The sequence below is a fragment of the Rhopalosiphum padi genome, chromosome 1, assembly GCF_020882245.1.
Source record: "Rhopalosiphum padi isolate XX-2018 chromosome 1, ASM2088224v1, whole genome shotgun sequence".
NCBI lineage: Eukaryota > Metazoa > Arthropoda > Insecta > Hemiptera > Aphididae > Rhopalosiphum > Rhopalosiphum padi.
The window spans coordinates 61,630,406-61,651,907 of record NC_083597.1 but is presented as its reverse complement, the minus strand read 5'-3'; the positions used below and the strand labels follow the sequence as shown (position 1 = coordinate 61,651,907).

General features: G+C 27.2%; 1 protein-coding gene across 1 annotated transcript; it reads right to left on the bottom strand.

The window, feature by feature from the left end:
* Positions 1–1,259: 1,259 nt before the first annotated feature.
* On the bottom strand, positions 1,260–20,600 carry LOC132923115 (organic solute transporter alpha-like protein). The gene is made up of 7 exons (XM_060986944.1): positions 20,275–20,600; positions 12,439–12,725; positions 6,618–6,769; positions 5,398–5,636; positions 4,330–4,426; positions 2,962–3,214; positions 1,260–2,021 (listed from the first exon to the last, which is right to left on the bottom strand). Exons 2-7 carry the CDS (start codon positions 12,719–12,721, stop codon positions 1,825–1,827), a joined length of 1,221 nt encoding a protein of 406 aa, XP_060842927.1. The 5' UTR covers positions 12,722–12,725; positions 20,275–20,600; the 3' UTR covers positions 1,260–1,824.
* Between the last annotated feature and the right edge of the window lie 902 nt (positions 20,601–21,502).

Below are 21,502 nucleotides of genomic sequence, written 5' to 3'. Positions count from 1 at the left end.
GTACGTAACTAAGACGGAGTCAACACATGTGACTATGCGAGTATGATGTCCTCTTAAGTTATTATTTATGTATTTCGTTATTTTAAGTGTTTCTGTCATTTCTGAACACAAGTTTCTTTCACGTCAATCAGATATATTATTATTAAGCTGTTCAGAGAATAATAATGACATGTATAAACAAAATCAATTTAAAAAATAAAAACAAATAATGGACAATGAGTTGACCGTTTACAACGTCAATTTTTTATGCAACGTTTAATTTTATATATAAATATATTGATTTTAGACTACAGCAAAAGTGGATGGGTAGGTTTTTGTTATAAGGAAATATTTTTAAAATACAACCGAAGGAAAAATGATTTTGATCGCTTCGCTCGCTTTACCAATTACACTTGAAACTATATATAATAGGTAGTAATATTATAATGTGTAAACCATAAAAATAACATAATTAATCACCATTGATACTTTTACTTTTTGTATATATAACAATAAATTACAAACAACTTGATCAATTATTTTGTCCCTTTTGTGAAAACATGTCAATGTATACCTAGGTACTCCTTGAATAACAAATTTATTATGATTTTATATATTTTAGTTTCGATAAACCACACTCGCAGCTTAATTGAGTGCCTCGATGAAAGAATTAATATTTATAAAAATTAAAATTAAATAAATAAATCAGTACAATCAGTGGCGTGTTCAGATTTTTTGAAAGGGAGAGATATTCATTTTTGACTTGTCACAGACCCTACATTTTTTTAGATAATTAGTAAATAATTTATCATTACAAAAAAATTTAAAGGAGGGGATATGACACCCTGATCCCCCCCGTGAGCACGCCACTGAGTACAATATATATACTTTCTATTTAGGTGTAGTGTGGAAGCATTTTTCTTCATCACTAATGTGTTCACGATCGTCGGAAACGAAAATCGGTTGCCACTTGAGGTTGTACCACAGAATACTTACATATTTCCCCAGATATATTTGCCCCTACTACGGATCTGCAGTGGTTGATTCTCTATTATCAGCCCACCGCCTAGAAGTGTCCTACCCCTGGTTGTATTCTTACACAATATAATATACAAATCAGAGTATACGAAGATTAAATAAGGTATCATGTTTGGTACATAAACAGCTGGTGCTTTAATTCCAAAATCAAAAAAAAAATTGAATGGATATTTTTAAAGCTTATTTATAATATGTATAGATAATATAGGTATTTTTAGGTAGGTAATAATAAATACATAGTATAAAACGTTTCGTAAAAATATATTTAAAAAAATGTACAGTAGGTATAAAAACACTTTTAGTCGTCAGGTACAGAGCATATAATGTAACTTTGTGTACTCTAGCTTTTCGACAGTAACGCAAAAATCGGATCCGCTCGTACACTAATACACTACTAATATACTAAAAAATTAGTATACTGAATAGGTGCCTGTGTAAAGCGATTATAAGTTAACGTAATATACTATTATATAAGCATTGGCGTGCGCACAGGGTATATATAGGGATGCATGTTATGCGTTTGCATATATATATAATAGTATAGTACCCAGGTACCCTGTAGTCGGCTGAGGCCCGACTATTATTTCTTAATAAATATTTTTAAAGTATTATAGGCGTGGGGTATTCATACTTTTGGTGAGCACAATAGCATTTTATCAGCGCATATACTGCTAAAAATTAAACTCTTCGCACGCCTATGCATATAAATATATAATATATGTACGCGTGTGTTATCGTCGTCATAAACTAATGAGTCGCCACGACAACCACCGCGTCGAATATTGACTATATAGTATATAATATCTTTTAAGCGTTCATGTCGAAACACTGATTATACGTGCCGGTTATGATGTTGTTGTTTTCCTGATTGCTGGGCATATCTACACAACACGTGATCTTCGGGGGGTCGACGAAACACTGATCCGGCAATGGCTTTTTGTAGAGCTTCCTGGCCAACGCAGCCAACACCAACATTTCCCATAACATGGTTGAGTTGTATATCACTGTGGACATAAGTAATGATATATTATTAAGTCAAGTCGTGGTAAATGTTTGCAGTGTGTTTTTGGGCGAAAAATTATATTTTTATCGTAGGTACCATTTGCACCTATTGATAAAAAATAATTACTTATGATTTTTACTTTTTCTTAATTGCATCGTGGTTACAGCATCGTCTGTAACAATATACCTATATAATAATATGTAGTTAAAGGCGTGACGATCGACGAACACGGATGAGTGAATTGATATAATACGACTTTTACTTTTTCAAATTAATAAAATTCCATGTTCTGAAAACTACGTTTATTATGTATAAAATATTGAATCAACAGTTTTTTTTTATTAATTTAGGTATTAGGTAAGCACTAAGCCAATAAAGGAGTTAAGTGGCAGAGGTATATTTATATATACTTTACAGCGAAATGTTTCAAAAAGTTGCTAATTTGCTATAGGTGTTGAGGTGTGTACTACTTTGATCGTCGAAACTGAGTAAACAGTAAATATACTTATAATCCATATGCATTAAATATAACTATATAAGAAATGATTTTAATTAAATAACAATCAATACTAAAGCATAGAAATAAGTATTAAGAAAAATGTCCACAGACATTCTCTCGTTTGTTGTATAAACTTTGCCAACGAGAAAACATGTCAATTCTGCACTTGTCCGCATGACACTCTACCGCCGGGATTCCGCATTATGGCATGAAGACGTGTCGTGAAAGAACGCGCATATAGAACAACCGATTATCTTGGGCTACGGCTTATTCTCACGCAGGAAAAATTATAGGTAGGAGTCCTCGCATAGAGCCAAATAAATTTAAAAAAAAATCAAAATATGTCATAATAGTATCAACGTAACGTTGATTAGGTTAAATAACTTAGATATTGTAAATAAGTATTATCTTAATGATATTATATAATAAGTGGGGTACGTACGATTCGCATAGACGGTGGGTGAAATTGGAGGCTTGCAGGGTAACCACCCTGCCCACACAATCCCTCTAAACGCCAGTCCTTGTAACTTAGCTAATACCAGCACCAGTTGGAGTACCACAAATTTCCCTTGGATGCCATGGTCCTTGAGTATCTCCCCGAGCACTCGCATGGTCATCGAGATGCCCCACATGCCGCATATTATGGATATCACGATGAGCGGTTGCAGGTACATATAGTTTACTTGGTACAGGCTCTGTTAATCGGTGGACATATTTTATATATTAACATAAAACAATACGCGTACGTAATGTGGCTATGGTTTGTGACGTATAATAAATATTTATATATATATAATATATATACATGCGCTAGCATATAGACGGAGCAAGTCTACAAATTTAAGATATGCTCTTGATTTTAATATTAAATGTATAAGCCATACTACCATAGAAATTGATATATATAGAGATTTATTTAATTTTTTTAGAAGATCAGTTTGATTATTGGGATTAATAAATAGAGATATTTTACAATTTTATTATTCAAATTCACTAAGATATTCAATTTATCAATCATCTGCAACAACTTTGTCTAAATTAACCATCAAGTGAAACAGCTAATGAACTAAATGATTTGAAATTTTTACTGTGTTAAATATTGTTAAAATAACAATACCTAATTCAAATATACTGACAAAGTGACAAATAAAGAAAATGTTTATTTTATTCAAAACAAATTTTAAACGATGATGTATTATAGGTATAATGATATCTATTATAAAAAAATAATAATAATTAATTTAATATTTAAAATGGTTTGCCTATTTTATCATTTGAACTGGGATGGGAATATGGGATTCCACTTAGCTTTCAATATATCTATAGTTCTAATTATATGACATATTGACATTATAAATCTAAACATTCTACTAATTAATAAATAAGTGACGATTGTATCATTTTACTATTTGATAAAAAAAAATAGCTATAGGTTATATCAAAATGTGTTTAATAACCTAACGATATTGTACCTACCTGTATACTTTTATAGATATTAATTTAATTAAATATAATAAATATTTATATGTTGTATACTTCGTGAAATCTATAATTCCATGAAAAGTTGTCGATTTTGTGGCTAAAACATATTATATTATACTACGAAAACAATAATTTCCCCGATTAGGTTAGGGATATTGAGATTGTATAGATTTTCAGTGTAATGCCAAAGCAAATATTATTTATTATAGTCATTAAACTCGGCACATCTTGTAGCTCTACTTATGTATGTATAGTTCTAACAAATAACATTGTCATGCATTGTATTAATATTTAATACAGGTATAAAATTGAGATATTGGGTAATTACCTCTTCTTCGGCCCACATGACGAGCAACACCATGTATACGAAACCCTGGACGACAGGCAATTGTAGTACCAACATTCTCAAGTGCCTCAGATGTTTCCTACAGAATAGATGTACAAATAAAAATACATGACGACGCAGAAACATATTATTTATTGGCATTTGCGAATATATATATATATATATTGGTTCATAACAGCGCATATTTTTAGTAATTTCTCATTCATATACCAAAACATATACAAACATTTTAGTATAGGCAGTATAGCACTGTGCAAATACGTAGAGGCTTTGTCTAATTTAATTAATTAAAAATTATTATGTATATTTATTAAGAATTAAGAATTATTGGATACTCTCATACTGATTACTGATATATTGTAGTCTTGTAACCATAATTCGTTATAACTGATTAATTATATTGCCATTAGCCCATAATTCCAGTGGTGGCGCTAGGATTTATAATGTGCTCGTAGCACGTGTAAAATAAATGACGGTAAGATCAATTGTGGGCAAATAATTTATTTTGCTGTAAGGCCAATCTAGAGATTCTAAAATAAGAAGTGGAGAATGTGGATAGATAAGCTTTTACACTACTCTTTATTATTACACTCCAACCATTCTTTTACCCCATATAGCATATTGTATTATTGTATATTTGTATACAAAAAAATAATATATTTTAGCTCATTTTATTTCTTACTCATTTCTTATTCACTCATTATTTTGTCAATTCTTGAATTTTTAAAAAAAATTTTTTAAAATATTTCGTATCGTGCTTTTCTCATACTGTATACTTTTTTTCTCAGTTTATAATAGTGAAACCACTATCAACTTTTGATTTTCAAATGGCAACCAACATTTAAAATGTACTAAATTGATAGGGTTGTTTCTTTTATGAATTTTAACATTTAAATTATTGTAATAATTATATAGTTATTATGCCTAGATGCATGGTTATTTTTAAATACCTGTACTGGCTATAGAGTATAGGCTATGCTTATACGTTTTAAACTTAAAACTTAAAAGTAATAATTTTTACAAGCTTTAAAATTAACACGATAATCGTACTTGGTGAGTGTAAATTTAGGCAAAAAACAACAGCATGGCCAACAGCAACATGGTGGTACTTGCATGTCCAATGATTGTGGTTTTACGGAAGCGATGAGATTGGCTTCACCACCGCAGTACGCCATGAACAGACAGAATAGCTGATACATTGAAGCCATGAACATGCCTTGAGTCATAGCTTCGGCGAGCAGGTGAGCTCTAGGCACCAGGATTGCGCAATAAGTGACCACTGCAACGACCTGTTAGATGAAAAGATGCATATTATACATACATATAATTGCAGTATCGTAATTGCATAACATATGACTATACATGAGTGAGATACGTGATCTACCTATATGGCTATTATAGGTATACCATTTATTATATTATGGCGTTTGATTTATAATAATCGCATCTCTAGTTGGTTTAATTTACAGAACCGATAAATTAAGCTGTGTCTAAAAACTCATTTAATGTTACCTACTTAGATACCTACTATCGGTACTATCCTCTATTTAGAGATATAGATTATGTTTAAAACATGTGTGATGGATTGTATGTCACATTGACAATTGGCTATCATCATGATACTAATACTTATAAATAGTTATAATTACCTAATGATATCGTCAGTTAAAACGATTGAAATGAGATAAAAAAAATTGGCAACATTCAGCATAAATTAATCCTTTGACAGTTGTTTACGCGGTAATATTTACGACTGGTCGAATCTATTTACATTTAAATAGAAAAAAACAGTTCGTTTATCAAAATCTATCATCCTTTATAAATATTTTAAAATATTTTTGTTTTCTTTGAAATATTTATTAGTTATTGCAGCGTCATTACTTAGGTATTATTATTTATTACCTTATTGTGTAATAAACAATTATATAGAAAACTATAAGTAAACATAACAATTGAAAATTAATAATAATCAAAGGTAATATTTCTATAATAGAAAAAATCAAGCGTGTGTTGAAGATAGGTATTTTATAGGTACCTATAACGTATAAATAAAAAAATAAAAAATAGTTACTCCCAGGATGAGACAGATCGTGCTAAAGTGGATCAAAATTGAATTCAAATAATCAATAATAACAAATCGTTCCAGTATGATAGTATTATGAGAGATATAAGTAAGCACCAAGCAGCCTGATCTCTGACTTCAGTAGCATTGGCCATTAGTGTATTACATAGCAAATGTTTAAAATGTATGGACGACTGCAGCGACTTACCGGGTATACGCTGAGTATAAATGCCGAGTGCGTTTTGACCATAGGTGGAGCGTTTTTAATGATACACCTCAGAGTATCCACATACAGGTAGAGGATCATGACCACGATCGCTGCACCAACCGTGAATATCGTCACTCCCGTTAAGTTTATAGCTGCAGTGAAAAAAATGATTAGGTATTAGATATACATTATAATATAATAATTAAGTAGATTTTCATCACCAATAAGTTATTTGTATGTTTCTATATAACAATATCTTTGTTCTTTGTAAATATATAAACGATTATAGGCACCAAGATTTAAATAATAAACAATTATAACATTAAGTTTCTTGAAGTCAACTGTTCCTTAAACTAGGTGTTTTATTTAAAACACACGTATATAATGTAATAATAATATTATATAATGAGTAATGATGTTGTACGTTATGGACCGATGGTTATACTCTTAATTCAAGATGTAAAGCATCAGATTACACACTGGGAATGGACCATGAACAAATTAAAAAATAATCATTATGGCGTATATTTTGTAATGAATTTCAGAGTGGTGACCCTGATCAGGACAAACGGAATGCGCAAATCTAAAGATGCACGTTTTTTTTTTGTTAGCTTGTTACCAAGAAAACGCTCCAATTGAAATAAGAAAAATGAACCAACTATACAAAACCACAATAACATGAAACATAACAATATAATTATTATACATATAATTATTATTAGGTTTATCTTCAAGTTTGTTTTAAAAATTATATATTTTATAAACAGACCATACGTATGATATACGTATTATAGTATAATGATTGGATTGAGTTGTAGCTATTGCGAAATGCTAATTATAATAACAATTTTCTTCTCTGTTTTATAAACACGTTATACATTTTAAAATTTAATGATAAAAATCGTCAATTGAAAAGTAAATTTATATAAATAGGTATATCGTACTACACTATTTAAGATTTTATTAACCGTGCATTATTGCCTATGTTAGTTCCAAAATTGCAATTAAATAGAAAGTATAATTATATTTATGCGTATGTCGTACATAGTCCGTATATTTATGAACTAACAGCTAATCTAGTTATAAATTGCAAACACATCTGTAAATAATATTATAACTTGGACGTCACGCGTCAATAGTAGTTTCAAGTTTGTTTAAAAACTGACGACTGCAGATTGCTAAGTACATTTCGTAAAGAGTAAAATCCTGAGCACACTTTAATTTAATCTTAAATATAGTACTTGGGTGACTATTGGATTGGCCAAATAATGATATCGGTTCAGAAAAAAAAATATTATAGCATTATTCTTTCTGTGCTGAAAGCAAATGGAAACTTCTGCACAGTATTAAAAATTTTTTAATACTGAACTTTATTTCAAAAGCGTAAGCTAACAGCCTCATAACTCTAAGTCAAAGTAAGATTACAAATAATCTAGGTATTGTAAGATTGCAAGTTGCAAAATAACACAAATTTTTTTATTATTTTTTTTTTTTAGTAATAATTTTAAAATAATAGTTATAACAATACACACTGTAATTATATAAATTTATATGTATTTTATATATATATATATATACAATATAATAATTAAAAATTATAATACGTACAATGTACATGCATTTAAAAACTCTTTAAGTCGAAAAAATTTGTATTTTATATTTTAACTTATCGAGGTTCCACCATATAGAAAGTTATAATATTGTATAAAGATAAATAACTAACTTTATACATGGCTGATTACAAACTAGTTACAAACTTCTATATTATAGAAATTAAATATTCATATACTTGATCAAATTATAAAAAGCAGGCAGTGGCACAATCACAAATGTAACCAACTCCTGGGGAGCCAACTTATAAGTATCAATAACAAATTTAAATTCTTTTTGGTTTCTATAATCGTATACACATTGTGATCAAAAACTATGAATTATAGTTTTTTGGGTCAAGACATCTAATAGGTAAATACGTGTATAATCAATGGCGTATTTAAAAACTTATTTTTTTATTTTTATTTTTTGGGGGGAGAGGTGTGTCATAACTCATAATAGTGAAATAATTTTATAAATTATAGTACCTATAAAATGCTCTTTATTAACTTATTGAAATCAAATTAAACTATTACAGAATCACAAATGTCAAATTATATTATATTACTAATAAATTTAAAATTTGATGTTTTCAAATATTTTTTTTTTGGTAGTGGGGAAACCCCCAACACCGCCCCCATAAATACGCCATTGTATATAATGGATACTATACATTGCATAGCAATCAAGGCGTGCTCACAGGGGAAAAGTTGAACATTTATAAATTAACAGAATAAATATAGATAATAGGTATTAGGTACATCTAATGATTATAATGTAAAAAAAAACTACAAAATATGAATCAAATGTAACTATTAACTTACATAATGTTTTTATTATACGTATATATAATACATTACTATACTTTGTTTACCTAATACTTTCTAAAATATACAATACATGATGTGTTATTTCAATGTATTCAACTTAATTTTTATCGAATAAATAATTATTATATAATATACAGACTACCTGATTACATATTAATCATATTATATACTTCTTCATTACTATAATAAAATAAACTATATTTTCAATATTTTTTACTGAGAAAGTGACAATATGTTAAATACGTATATACTTTCATACTATAATAATGCCATAATACCTATAATTGCTATAAGTACAAGCGGAATATTTATATTGATATATGAAAATATATGCAGTTAAAACAATATACATACAAGATTATTCATTTTATTTACTGTGAGACTTTTAATTCTATTAATGCACAGATTTAAAATTTTAAGCAGAGAGGAATACAGAAAATAATTAAGACAGTTTAAAAATAATTTAATATGATAGACTTAATGTTTATAACTGAATTCTAACCAGATTTTGGCTTTCCTTCTATACGACCATTATACATACTAATATATAAGATAATAATAGAATTTAGTAAATACTAATTGCATGTAATTTCTTTCACATAAATAGGGCTTGAGAAACCACGGTTTAGGATCTATGATCATTAACATAACAAATCAATTTCCTTAGTTTGACTTCTGTAAGATTAAACGAGTGGTGCAAGATAAGATCGCCATATCGAAAAAATATATCAAAGTCCAAATAATAAGATAACATCATCGTATAAACGATTTGTTGTGTAAAAGTATGTACTTAAGTAATACGATCTCAATAAAAAATATAAAAATATACACATTTAAAAACAATTTATTATTATTGTTACCTATTATATATTCATCGTTACATAGATTGTTATTCGTTCGAATATTTTAGTTTTCCGGATGCTTTATTGCTTTCTATAAAATAAATAGTTCAAGGCGAGAGTCTGATATTCTGCTCTTTAATAGGTATAAATGACGCAATATGGTAGATGTGGTAGTAAATATTATACCTACTGGAGTGAGAACAAATTAACAAAAACAGAAACAAAACGTTTTAGAGAAAGATAGAGAGAGAAATAGATATCACAGAGAAAGTAGTCTGTCCACTACAACGCCACCGTGTTGACCATTCCTCTTGGCGCATTTCGATGCACGTGTTTGTGATATAAGTGGGCAATATATAATAATATAACATGAATACGCAGTGTAAATACTTGTTTTGTTGAGTACACTTTGAGGTAGTACTTATATTATGCTCCATCAGATTGCGTAATTAATAATAAATATAATCAATAAAAATGATGATGTTTACACTTTAGGACCTAGGTACCATATTATTTGTTTCGTATATACATAGGTATATTAAATATTATATTATATGACAGACAAACCTAGCTGAAACGTAAAAACTATGTGTATATCAATAGACACACGGAGAAAAAGCAGCCTTATCCATGACAACCTTGAAATGTTCAAGATTCCGTGTCAAAACCGCAAACCGTGCAAGGGTTATAAGAATTTACGCGATCTTCGAGAAAAAAAATATAATCTTACGTATAGCTCTGTATGTATATGTATATATATTTACTCGCATTAGTTATGCAACGAATTTCTTTTTTTCACCCACAGTTTTCCATTTTTATAAAAAAAAATCTTTATACATACGAAACACAATAACAAAGCATTATTTTTGGCATTCTATCAAGGTCCAATATGATAATAACATTATAAGAGTTGTACACGAATATTCTCACTATCTTCATGTGCATATGGTCACTATATTTGGTTTTTAAGCATAAACACGATGGCTATTAATTCTATGGATGATGTATTACTGTGAAACACAACAGACAACTATATTGAATTTATTGTGTATATTTACAGTGCTTGAATTGGAAAAAAAGTAGTATAGGTATTCTATAGAATTTTAATATAACCATGGGGATTCACTCTATGAAGAAGGAGTACATTATTGTATTAAAAAATAGTTGAGGTAATCAGTCCCCCAAGTCAAGCACTGGATATCTACAGTACATATGTATTTATGTAGTATGTATACATAAATTATATATGTGAATGAAACTTAAAAATATATATATCACATATATAAATATTTAAATTTTATAATTATATTTAAATAAAAACAAAGTCGTTACCAACAGTGGTAAATAAACTACTCAGACAATTTAAAACAATTTTTCTCTGATAAATATATTTTAAATGCCCCAAAGTTACACATAATAACAAATATTCTGGTATAAAATTTAACAAAATATCTTGGAATAACACTGGACAAAATGTTAACTAAGAACCTCGAACATAAAAAAAGTAATTAAATTCAAACTGTACATTTTTCGTAATCTTCTAAAGTCCAAATTAAATCTCAGAATCAAACTGAACAGACCAGTTTGGTTATGTAGTATTCAAATTTGACGCTCGTAGCCAAACCATCTAACATCCACCCAATTCATGTTTTCTAAAATATATCTCTACACAATATATATATTATTACTGGTGCCCCATAATATTTAACTATGTCTAAATATGCAAAATAAAATTTTTAATTTGAGTTCTCTGTGTCACAAAACACATTTTTAGCTTACTTTGATATTTCTTAAGAATCACATAAGAAATATGCAAATGCTATAAGAGTTATAAGAGTAAAATAATGGGGGTAAATATTTTTGCTGGATGCCTGGATATAGTGTTTTATTATTTAAAAATATCGATACAAATCACATAATTATTGAGATTGAATGATTGGAACCGATAAATAGCTCAATAATGCACCAATAATAGCGACATGATGAATATAAGTATTGTTCGTTGAATAATTATAAGTGTACAATTTCAGTTTAATAATGTCAACACACTCAGTATTTATATTAGAATTTTAAATATTGTATATACCCACACACAAAAATATAACATATATAATTATAATACCGAACCTGTTTAACAATAAAGCTTTATTAAATACCTGTATAAAATATAGACAAAAATATATGATGATACTAAAATTAAGTATAAACATGCCTTTAAAGTAGTTCGTACGATAAATGATTAATTACTGTTTTCGTCAAAATTGTGCTCGGTATTAACCTCAAAAATAGTTAAAAATGTATGATCAATAATTATTATTTATTGTAATAAGTTTAAACAACCACTCGATCGCATATTGCTTACATCTTTCATGAACAATTTATATGGTTTAGAAAATTAATGTTTAATTTAAAAAACCATCAATATATATATATTATATATATATACACCACAAGTGATAACTACTAATTATTGAACTCTTGATTTGTGTACCTATATGGCATATGTTTCTTAACACGCTAAAATATACTATTATACTATATCTATTATATTATATTCACCGGTAAAGTATACGTCGACGGATGGTATGCCGCTGGGCGTATGGCACAGGGCCACGGAAACGTTTCTGACCGCGTAATCGATGATGGCTGGGGTAGTTGGCGTCGATTGTTTGCTGATTGCAAATGGGAAGTCAACGGACAGCAAGCGTCCGGGGGACGCTGGCGAGATGGTCGCAAGTTCCGCTACAGCATCCCGCTGAACCATGGTGGTCAGATCCGCGTAGTATTCCGCATCTTCGGACACATTGTACATGACCAACGCTTCAGGACCCATAGTCGTCATAATGCTATAATATAAAAATAATTATTATTTTTGGTTTACCACATCGGGAAAGACTGCTGTTGGTTTATTGTAATACCTACATATTTTGTACACTATCGATAAAGGTATGTATAAATTAGTACCCATCGCGCAAAATTATACGCCAAGAGAAGTTTAAACGCAACTGATAACTGTAAAGCCAAAATGTTTTCAACTCCCATACATCATGGCCTACTCTAATGGCGTGAGATATTTTATATTAGGTAAATGCTAAAATAAAACTTCTAGTTAAATCTTAAAAAAAAATGTTATTTTATTGATGAAAATTACCATTTAAAATTTATTTATAAAATAAAGATGTATTAATAATGAAAATTATCCGTTATGCTATGGTGAAATATTGGAATTATACGTTTTTAAAAACATAGATAAGTGCACAGCACAGTGCTTTAAACAGCCATATAAAAACTTGGATATTCCATTCTATACCAGTTATTCTTTTTAATAATTTTACCTAGGTCCTAGATATACTAGCCGGACACTAAAATACGAGCGCTTTTGTAAAAAAAAACTGCCAATTAAAAAATAAAAAATAAATTATTTGTTTCGATAAAATCTAATAATTTTTTTTAAAAAAAACTCATACAAAAATAGTAGTCATTATAAGCCACGTTGTCAGTTAAATATTAAATAAATGTTAAAATTTTTATTTCTTCCTTTTTGGTAGACTTTTAGATTTTTCTTATTTGTATTTATCGTCGTCGACAATGTTCACTTCCCGGATAAAAAGTAATATTCAAAAATAGACAATAGTTGATAACCCGTCTGATACGATGAAACGATAGATAGTACTATTTTACCATGGATATAATAGTATATAGTTCTTTTTCTTCCGTTTATCTTAAAATAAAATATTTTTCACTATAAAAGGTATAAATGACCATTTAATACAATTTTAAGTTGACAACACTATGAGTCTTTTACACACGTGTCCTCTTTTTGTGGGACTGAACACTGATAATGAGTTACCGTATTTTTCAGTTTTCTTTTAAACAATAAACATAATATGGGAAAATTATACAAAATAATAGGTACCAAGTATCGATTAACGATGTTACCACGTCAACGTTGGCTTAAACGGAAGCGGTAGATATACAGATATAGGTAATCATATTAATGTTAAATTACATAAATACATAATCATTCATTTCAATATATTACAAATTATACATTTAGCTTTGGGAACGCATAATGTAGTCTGAATGTAAATACTTATAAAATATGTCTTATAATTTGTAACCTCATAATAATTTTTTTTTTATTATCCGTTACGAAGGTATGAATAAAATTATTATTGTTACTTGCCAATTTGGTACATCAATCGCATATGAATTTGATCGTAATTCATAACTTTCACGCTCGTGACGCTCGTGTATCTTATTTTTAATCTTTATTCCTTTCCATGGATGTATAGTTAATATGTACTCATAAGTCATAATTTATATTTAAAGTAATATGAAATAAGTAATATCACAGCAAGCGTAATACATAAATATATAACATATGTAAGTAAACTTAAACCGAAAATGATATAGTAGTAATAATGTATTATAATACAAATAAAAATATTAAATGATTGCGAAGTAAGTATGTAATTAAATTGTATGTTTATCCTATTGTTTATATAAACCACTATTACCACATACCTAAATGGCATCTATTCATTTTTATTACGTTACGTCATTTATATATACTGAAATTATACAAAGATAATTATGAAAAACCTATAATATTATAGGCATATAAGGCACTACCGCCACTACCCCGTTATGAATTAATAATACGATATACACCTCATTAGTCTTAAAAAAGAATTAACACGCAAATTTGAAATTAAATATAAACCATAAATTATAGAACTCAAAGAAATATTTACATATTTTTGTAACATTATGATGAATAAATAATAATAATCAATCATTAATTATTACAAACATATAACTTTTAAAATTTAGATCATTATGTTATTATGTTATGATAATTTATTATAACGAATACAGAATAACATTAATACACTAAAATTAAATTATATAATAATATGAAGAAACCACCGATAATTGTATTTAATAATAATTATTGATAGCACGGAACCTACTACTTATTGATACTTCAATAATAACAAATTAATATATATTAAAAATTAACACACCTAGCTATTACATGAACTTTTAACTTAACAATCATTTTGTTACGCGATTATCGAGATGTAACAATATTAACCATAGTGAAAGGATATGTATAATAATATATTCCGATATTCGTGTTAATAGACTTTAAGGAAATACTTAGAAAGAATTGATATATTTTATAAATATTAATAATATAATTGTAATATTTTACAAAATATAATTGCCCTATTTATTTTATTGCGATAAGTAAGTTCTAATGAATCAAATACTGATAAAATAATAAAGAAAAAACAAATTACGTAGGGAGGTATTTATAAATATAATATATGTATTATAATTTATAATATTTTATATATTTAAAGATTTTATTAACTGCGGAAAAAAAATATTTTTCAAGAATTAAAATATTGACCAATACACTTAATGCTTAGACTGTAGAGAATTAGAGACTAAGAGATGAATGAACGAGTAAGACACCAGATAGATACAATGTACCTAATTGGTAAAGCATCTGTCGTATGTATGTAAATTAAATATACTATAAATTAATTAATTATATAAAAAGAAAATAATGGTAAACAAAAAAATATCATAATTATTTATTTTATCTTTATTTTTTAATTAAAATTATCTACCTAGCTATAATACCAACAAACAACTTAATTTGATAAATTAATTGTTTTTTATATTTATTAAATATACATAACTGTAGTACCATTAACATGTATTGTATTTATTGGTACTAAAGCTAAAATTTAGAGTAATGATTATAAATTTGAATTATTATACTAATATAATATCAGTGTGTAAACAAAGAAATACGCGAGTATTAAAAAGTACACTAAAATAGTAAAATGTATTAATACACTGTACAATTGTAGTCTATTCTTAATTTTTTCTAAAATTATTAAACTTAAATAATTGTTTTACTTTTAATAATTTACATTTTAATCAAAATTTACATAAATCTAATTTTATGTTTAAATTAACTTTTTATGAAAATAAATTTATTCATTAAATCCGGTTTCAATAAAAATATTGATTTAGCTTATTACCAAGACACTGCTATCACATATTATACTATACTTGAAAATACATTTTATATTGTTATGAATTTATGTTAATTTAATATTTAAATATAAATTTTATTATGTGTCATATGATTATCTAATTAAGTAGTTAAAACTTTTAGATGGCTTAACATCTTTTATACGATATAATTTATATTGTAACTGACTATAGTAAAAAACTTTTGACTGAGAACTGAGAATTGAGAGTCCTATAAGATACGCCACTTGCCTAAAATAAATTCTGTATTTTTTACTCATGATAGATAAAATATTTGGTAATAAACAGCAACACATAATGTTAATAATTTAACGTAAAGCTATGTCAGATACCAGCTATGTAACCATCTTACAGTATATTGTTCTGGTAGAGTGAAAATACATAAACATTAAAATGTACACAATAAAATAATATTCCGCAACAAACGTGCGTTCATTAACAATATAATATCTAAATACACTAGACTGCAGGTAGGTGTTTTTATATTATTTTAGTATAATTAATGACCTGCAAACGGATTTTGCAACAATAATTGTTAGGGTCCAATAATAATAGGAGTGTCTGGTAAAATATTCTTTTATAAAAATCTAAAATATTTTATGCCTATAAACACCCGCTGCTCTATTATAACTTTGCGTTTCGCAGATCTTTCTAATATTTCTTGATTTTTGTGCATAGGTAATTTGGGTTTATAGATATAAATATCGAAGACCATTGAGTTGGGTCCCGAAAAATATATATTTAAATTGGCCCCTTTAAAATCATAAAATATTATAATTTAAAAAGACGTTTTCATATTATACGCGTTTACTTGTATGACTTTTATTCATAAAATATAATTTTTAGGATAAATAATATTAAAAAATTAGACACTGGTGCAATTTCAAGGTTTCAATACTTAAAAATATTAGTCGATAAATATAAGCCGCGAAGAATCATTTAATATACTATTTTAATTTTAATTATTAATTGTTATTTCTATACATGAGTGATTCTTTTATCATTAAACACTCATTATTTTAAAAAGTGTTGACTTTTTTTTCAAAATTTTTAGTTTCATGCGTTTCTAAAACAATATAACATTTTTATATTTTTCATATTTAAAAATGAAATCATCTTTTAATTTTCAAATTGTAACCTATATTTAAAATATCATAAAATAGTAGGGTTAGGCAGTTTTTTTTATGAATTTTAACATTAAAATTATTATTTTCTGTTAAACAGTTAGTTAATCAAAGTTGGGTGGTTTAAGGTTTTTAAATGTTCGTCCTATTGATTATTACGGCTGAGATGCGTTGAAAAAAAATGAAAAAAAGTCAATACTTAAAAAAAATAATGATTGTTCAATGAAAATAGAATCATCCTGTATATATATATATATAGATAGAAGCCTTTTAAAAGTATATTTACATGATAAAATTATAACATTACTTGAATAGAAGGTAGCTTAGAAAGAGAAAAAAATTTAGGTAGAAATATTGTAAATAACTATGCTTTCAGGTTAGTTATATTGTCTATATTTTAATTTTTGTGTTAATTGTTTAACATATTTAATTTATTCATCACTCTTATGAGATTTTTTTGCTAATTTTATATATAATTTTGTGAGGAAAAAAATATAACTATATAAATTATACATTCGTGATATTTTAAATCATGGGTTAAAATTAAAAATCATACAAATACGTATTATTCGATTATCTCGAACGTGACTGACATCAACTACTCTAGGAAAAAACTTTAACTTTAAATAATTAATAACATTTTGATAACCAATGTATTTTTGGAAAAAAGGTATGGGGCTAATTCTATAATATATTTTTGGAAACCAATTCAAAAGTACTTTTTACGAATAAAATATTAACCTGTACCTATTTGAGAGCCAATTCAATTGTTCCACAAATATCAACTATACTACTATAGTCTATAATATTATATATTTTTTTATTCTTAATAAAAGAAAAAACTGGTAATAATAATAATTTAATTAGTTTTTTTTTCAATAATATTTTGATTTAGGTTTAAGGTTATAATTGTATAATTTATATTGTCCTAATAAATCCTGAGAATCTGAGATGCATTATAGTTGTGTGGGGTGCACTGGCCGCATTGTCGAGAGGTGCAAGTTTTTATCACCCCGAAAATAAAAAGTTATTTTAGCTACATAATATTAATATTTTAGCTATATTTCAAAGTTATATAAATTAAAATAGTTGAGCACTGGTGATATGTTAAATATTGATTTTTATATATAAGTTAATGACACCTATTATAATCTCCAATAATAAAAACAGTAAAAAATCAAATTATTATTATTCCCCGCTAAAATTCGATACGGATATACAAGAACTTTTTTTGTCTGATTTATAAATTCATAATATATGTCCGCTTTTTATCTCTGGAAAACCTAACACAAAAAATTTACAAAAAATAAATAAGTTAAAAAAAGTCATCTTTTTTCAAATTTCCACAAAAAACACTCATAGCTAATTTAGTATTTATAGTGTACCTTCCTAAAGTATTTTTCAAGTATCCTATATTATGAAATAGCACCACCGTGACTAGTGGTGAAACAACGTGTCGAATTTCCATCACGGATATCATACGTTATAAGTAATAATAATAAAAAAAAAACAGTGACGGCAATACTTTTTCTTTTTGTCGTTATTTTATTATTGTTGTTTTCAAATACAAAATACCTACATTTCTAAAACCGAGGTTAACGTTTTACTATTAATAAATTACTTAAATATTATGACCTTTTATAAGAATTGTATAACAGAAAACGATGAGTGATGACCAAAGCTGTGAATTTAATGCACTTAAAAACTATTAAATATGCATGCATATATGCACTACAAATTGACAAAATATGCTCTCATTTTTCAAAAATATGCAAAAAAACTATTAAAATTTAACTTTTATTCTTAATTTTTTATTAATTTTAGTTTAAATATTAGTAATATATTTATATATTATGAATTGGTATATGCTTTCATGAGTATATGACTTATTGGGCTTAACTAGTCTTGATCTTCGTCGTATAGAAGATCTATAAAAAAGATAAGCTTAGAATAAAATATTTTTCTTCTTAAAATTATATATTTTATACCTTTAAAGAAGTTATTGCATTGTACAATCAACAATATTTGTCATCCGTTTGTACGAGTTGATATCAGTAAATTAATTTAATCTCGACTTCAAGAGTTCAATAATCAATAACACACATTAAATACCCGATTAAAAATATAATAGTACGAAAAAAAGCATTTATACAAAAAAATTGTTAAAACATGCATTTATATGCCCTAATCCAAGAAATATGCAAAAATATATAAAATTAGATTTGGTATTTGAACTATAAGTAAGTCAAAACAAATTTTTGCCAAATCTATTTTATTATATGGTGCAGCAAAAAAAAACATGCAAATGCATCAAATTCACAGCCTTGGTGATGACCATCCCTAGTCAAATATTGATTGTAATATTTATTTATTTATTTTTAAATATAAACGGACGAAAGTCCTTAACAATATTTTGCGTTTATATACGGTTATAATAATACAATGGTGTCATAGGAAATGACAAATTACAAACTAAAATACATTTTCATAAATAATAAGATACATTGTACATTTATAAGTTAGAAATATAGACAATAACGAAAAAGGTAAATAATACAAATATGTATAACCTGCGGGCTATTTGCAATAATGGAAAATAGCACCATAATACCTATTACACCAATCTGTCCGTAGATATTTGTAAATTAGTAGTACATACCTACTATTTGACACGATCATTATGGTCGATTTCAAAATGTGAAATTTACAATTTTTCAAAACGAATAAAAAAATAACCACAAACCAACAGCGCGTGTCAAAAACCACGCACAATTAAAAAAGGTTCGATGTTTTTAGAAGAAAACAGTATCCTGTATAATAAAACCTATGTACCTAACGTATACACAAATATACCTATGTGTAAAAATGTATAGAAAATATTACGGAATCGAAAATAACAGATTCTATTAACTGCTATGTTCGATTCTTTGAAAACTGCAGTACACAAATTACATAGGCGCCAGCTAGTTTTCAAAAAATTAAAAGACGCTCAGAAAAATAATAAGTAAAAAAGTATAAGTATCGTATTTTTAAAATAGAAAACAACTATTTCAATAGATGATCGATCCCTGGAATATTTATAAACTCTAGAGCTTTAGCTGAGTCATTTACACTCGGTACACTATATATACTAAACATCACATAGGATTTCTAAAAATAGTTTTTGAATTTTTTAAAACTAACGACGACTTACCAGAGAAGTATGCAAGTCTCGATTCGCTGAAGTCTATATACACTGCAACAACACCGTGTAAAAATACTCCGTGTAACTGAATATAGCTGACGGTCCCGGCACTCAGTATTAATATTAAATTTTACGACATTCCGCTTTAAAAGCGTGTAAAAATCATTTTTTCAAAAATGTTTACTACCGCCATAGTTGCATATTTATACCGACTTGCCGTTCTCGCAGCCGACGATTGCGGAGTCCGTCATCTCGCGTCGAGTACCGTGTCACCACTACGACGAGTGCGATGGCGTGCAACACGTTTGCGGGCTATGCCTAATGCTATAGTTACAGTGTTTGTAGGCGGTGTCCAGTCAATTGCCATAGTTTTTTCTTCTTTCATCGAGTAGAAAGCAAACACATCGGTGGTTGGTAGTGGGGTGGTGCAGTATCTGCGATGACTTATAATACATGTATAGGTATTATATATGTATTATAACTTATTTGCTATATTATATAATATAGACAAAAAGTGATTATATCAGTTATGTTGGATACTCAATTTATTATTTTATTTAAATACTTAAAAAGTCATTATATTATATAATAAGTGATATTGGTGAAATTATATATTTATGAAATGAAGAGGTGTTAAAATTATATGGGTACCTAAGTACAAAATAAAAATGATGTATTAATTGATTATGTGTGTGAAATGGGTCAAAATTGTTTTTTTTTTTTAAAAAGAATCAATCATTTAAAATTATCTAGATAACACCTCGAAGAAGGTAATGATTATCATTACTTCTTAAAAATGTTTTATTTTTATAATATTGATCAATTATTCATGAAAATTATTAATAGGGTACACAATAGTTATAAAATAATAGTTTTGTTGTTCATCAAGATTTGTTACTCTTGATTAAATTAATAAAATATACATAATTAAGTTTAAATAGGTATATTTTCGATATGTAATTACTAATTTCCAATTATATTGTAAAAATACAAAATCATATAATAACCAAACCTGAGGGAAGGATTCATCCAGTAACTATTAATATAATTTCAATAACATTTCTTCCTTAAAAATAACATAAAAATTATTACGTTCAAAAAATCATATTATTTATTATGAAATACAATATACTTATATACTAATACCTTATACCAGTTAAACCTAAATTAAACCTATATTACATTATTTTAAAATTTAAATACATAATAAGACGGTTGATTTTAATATTATATGAAT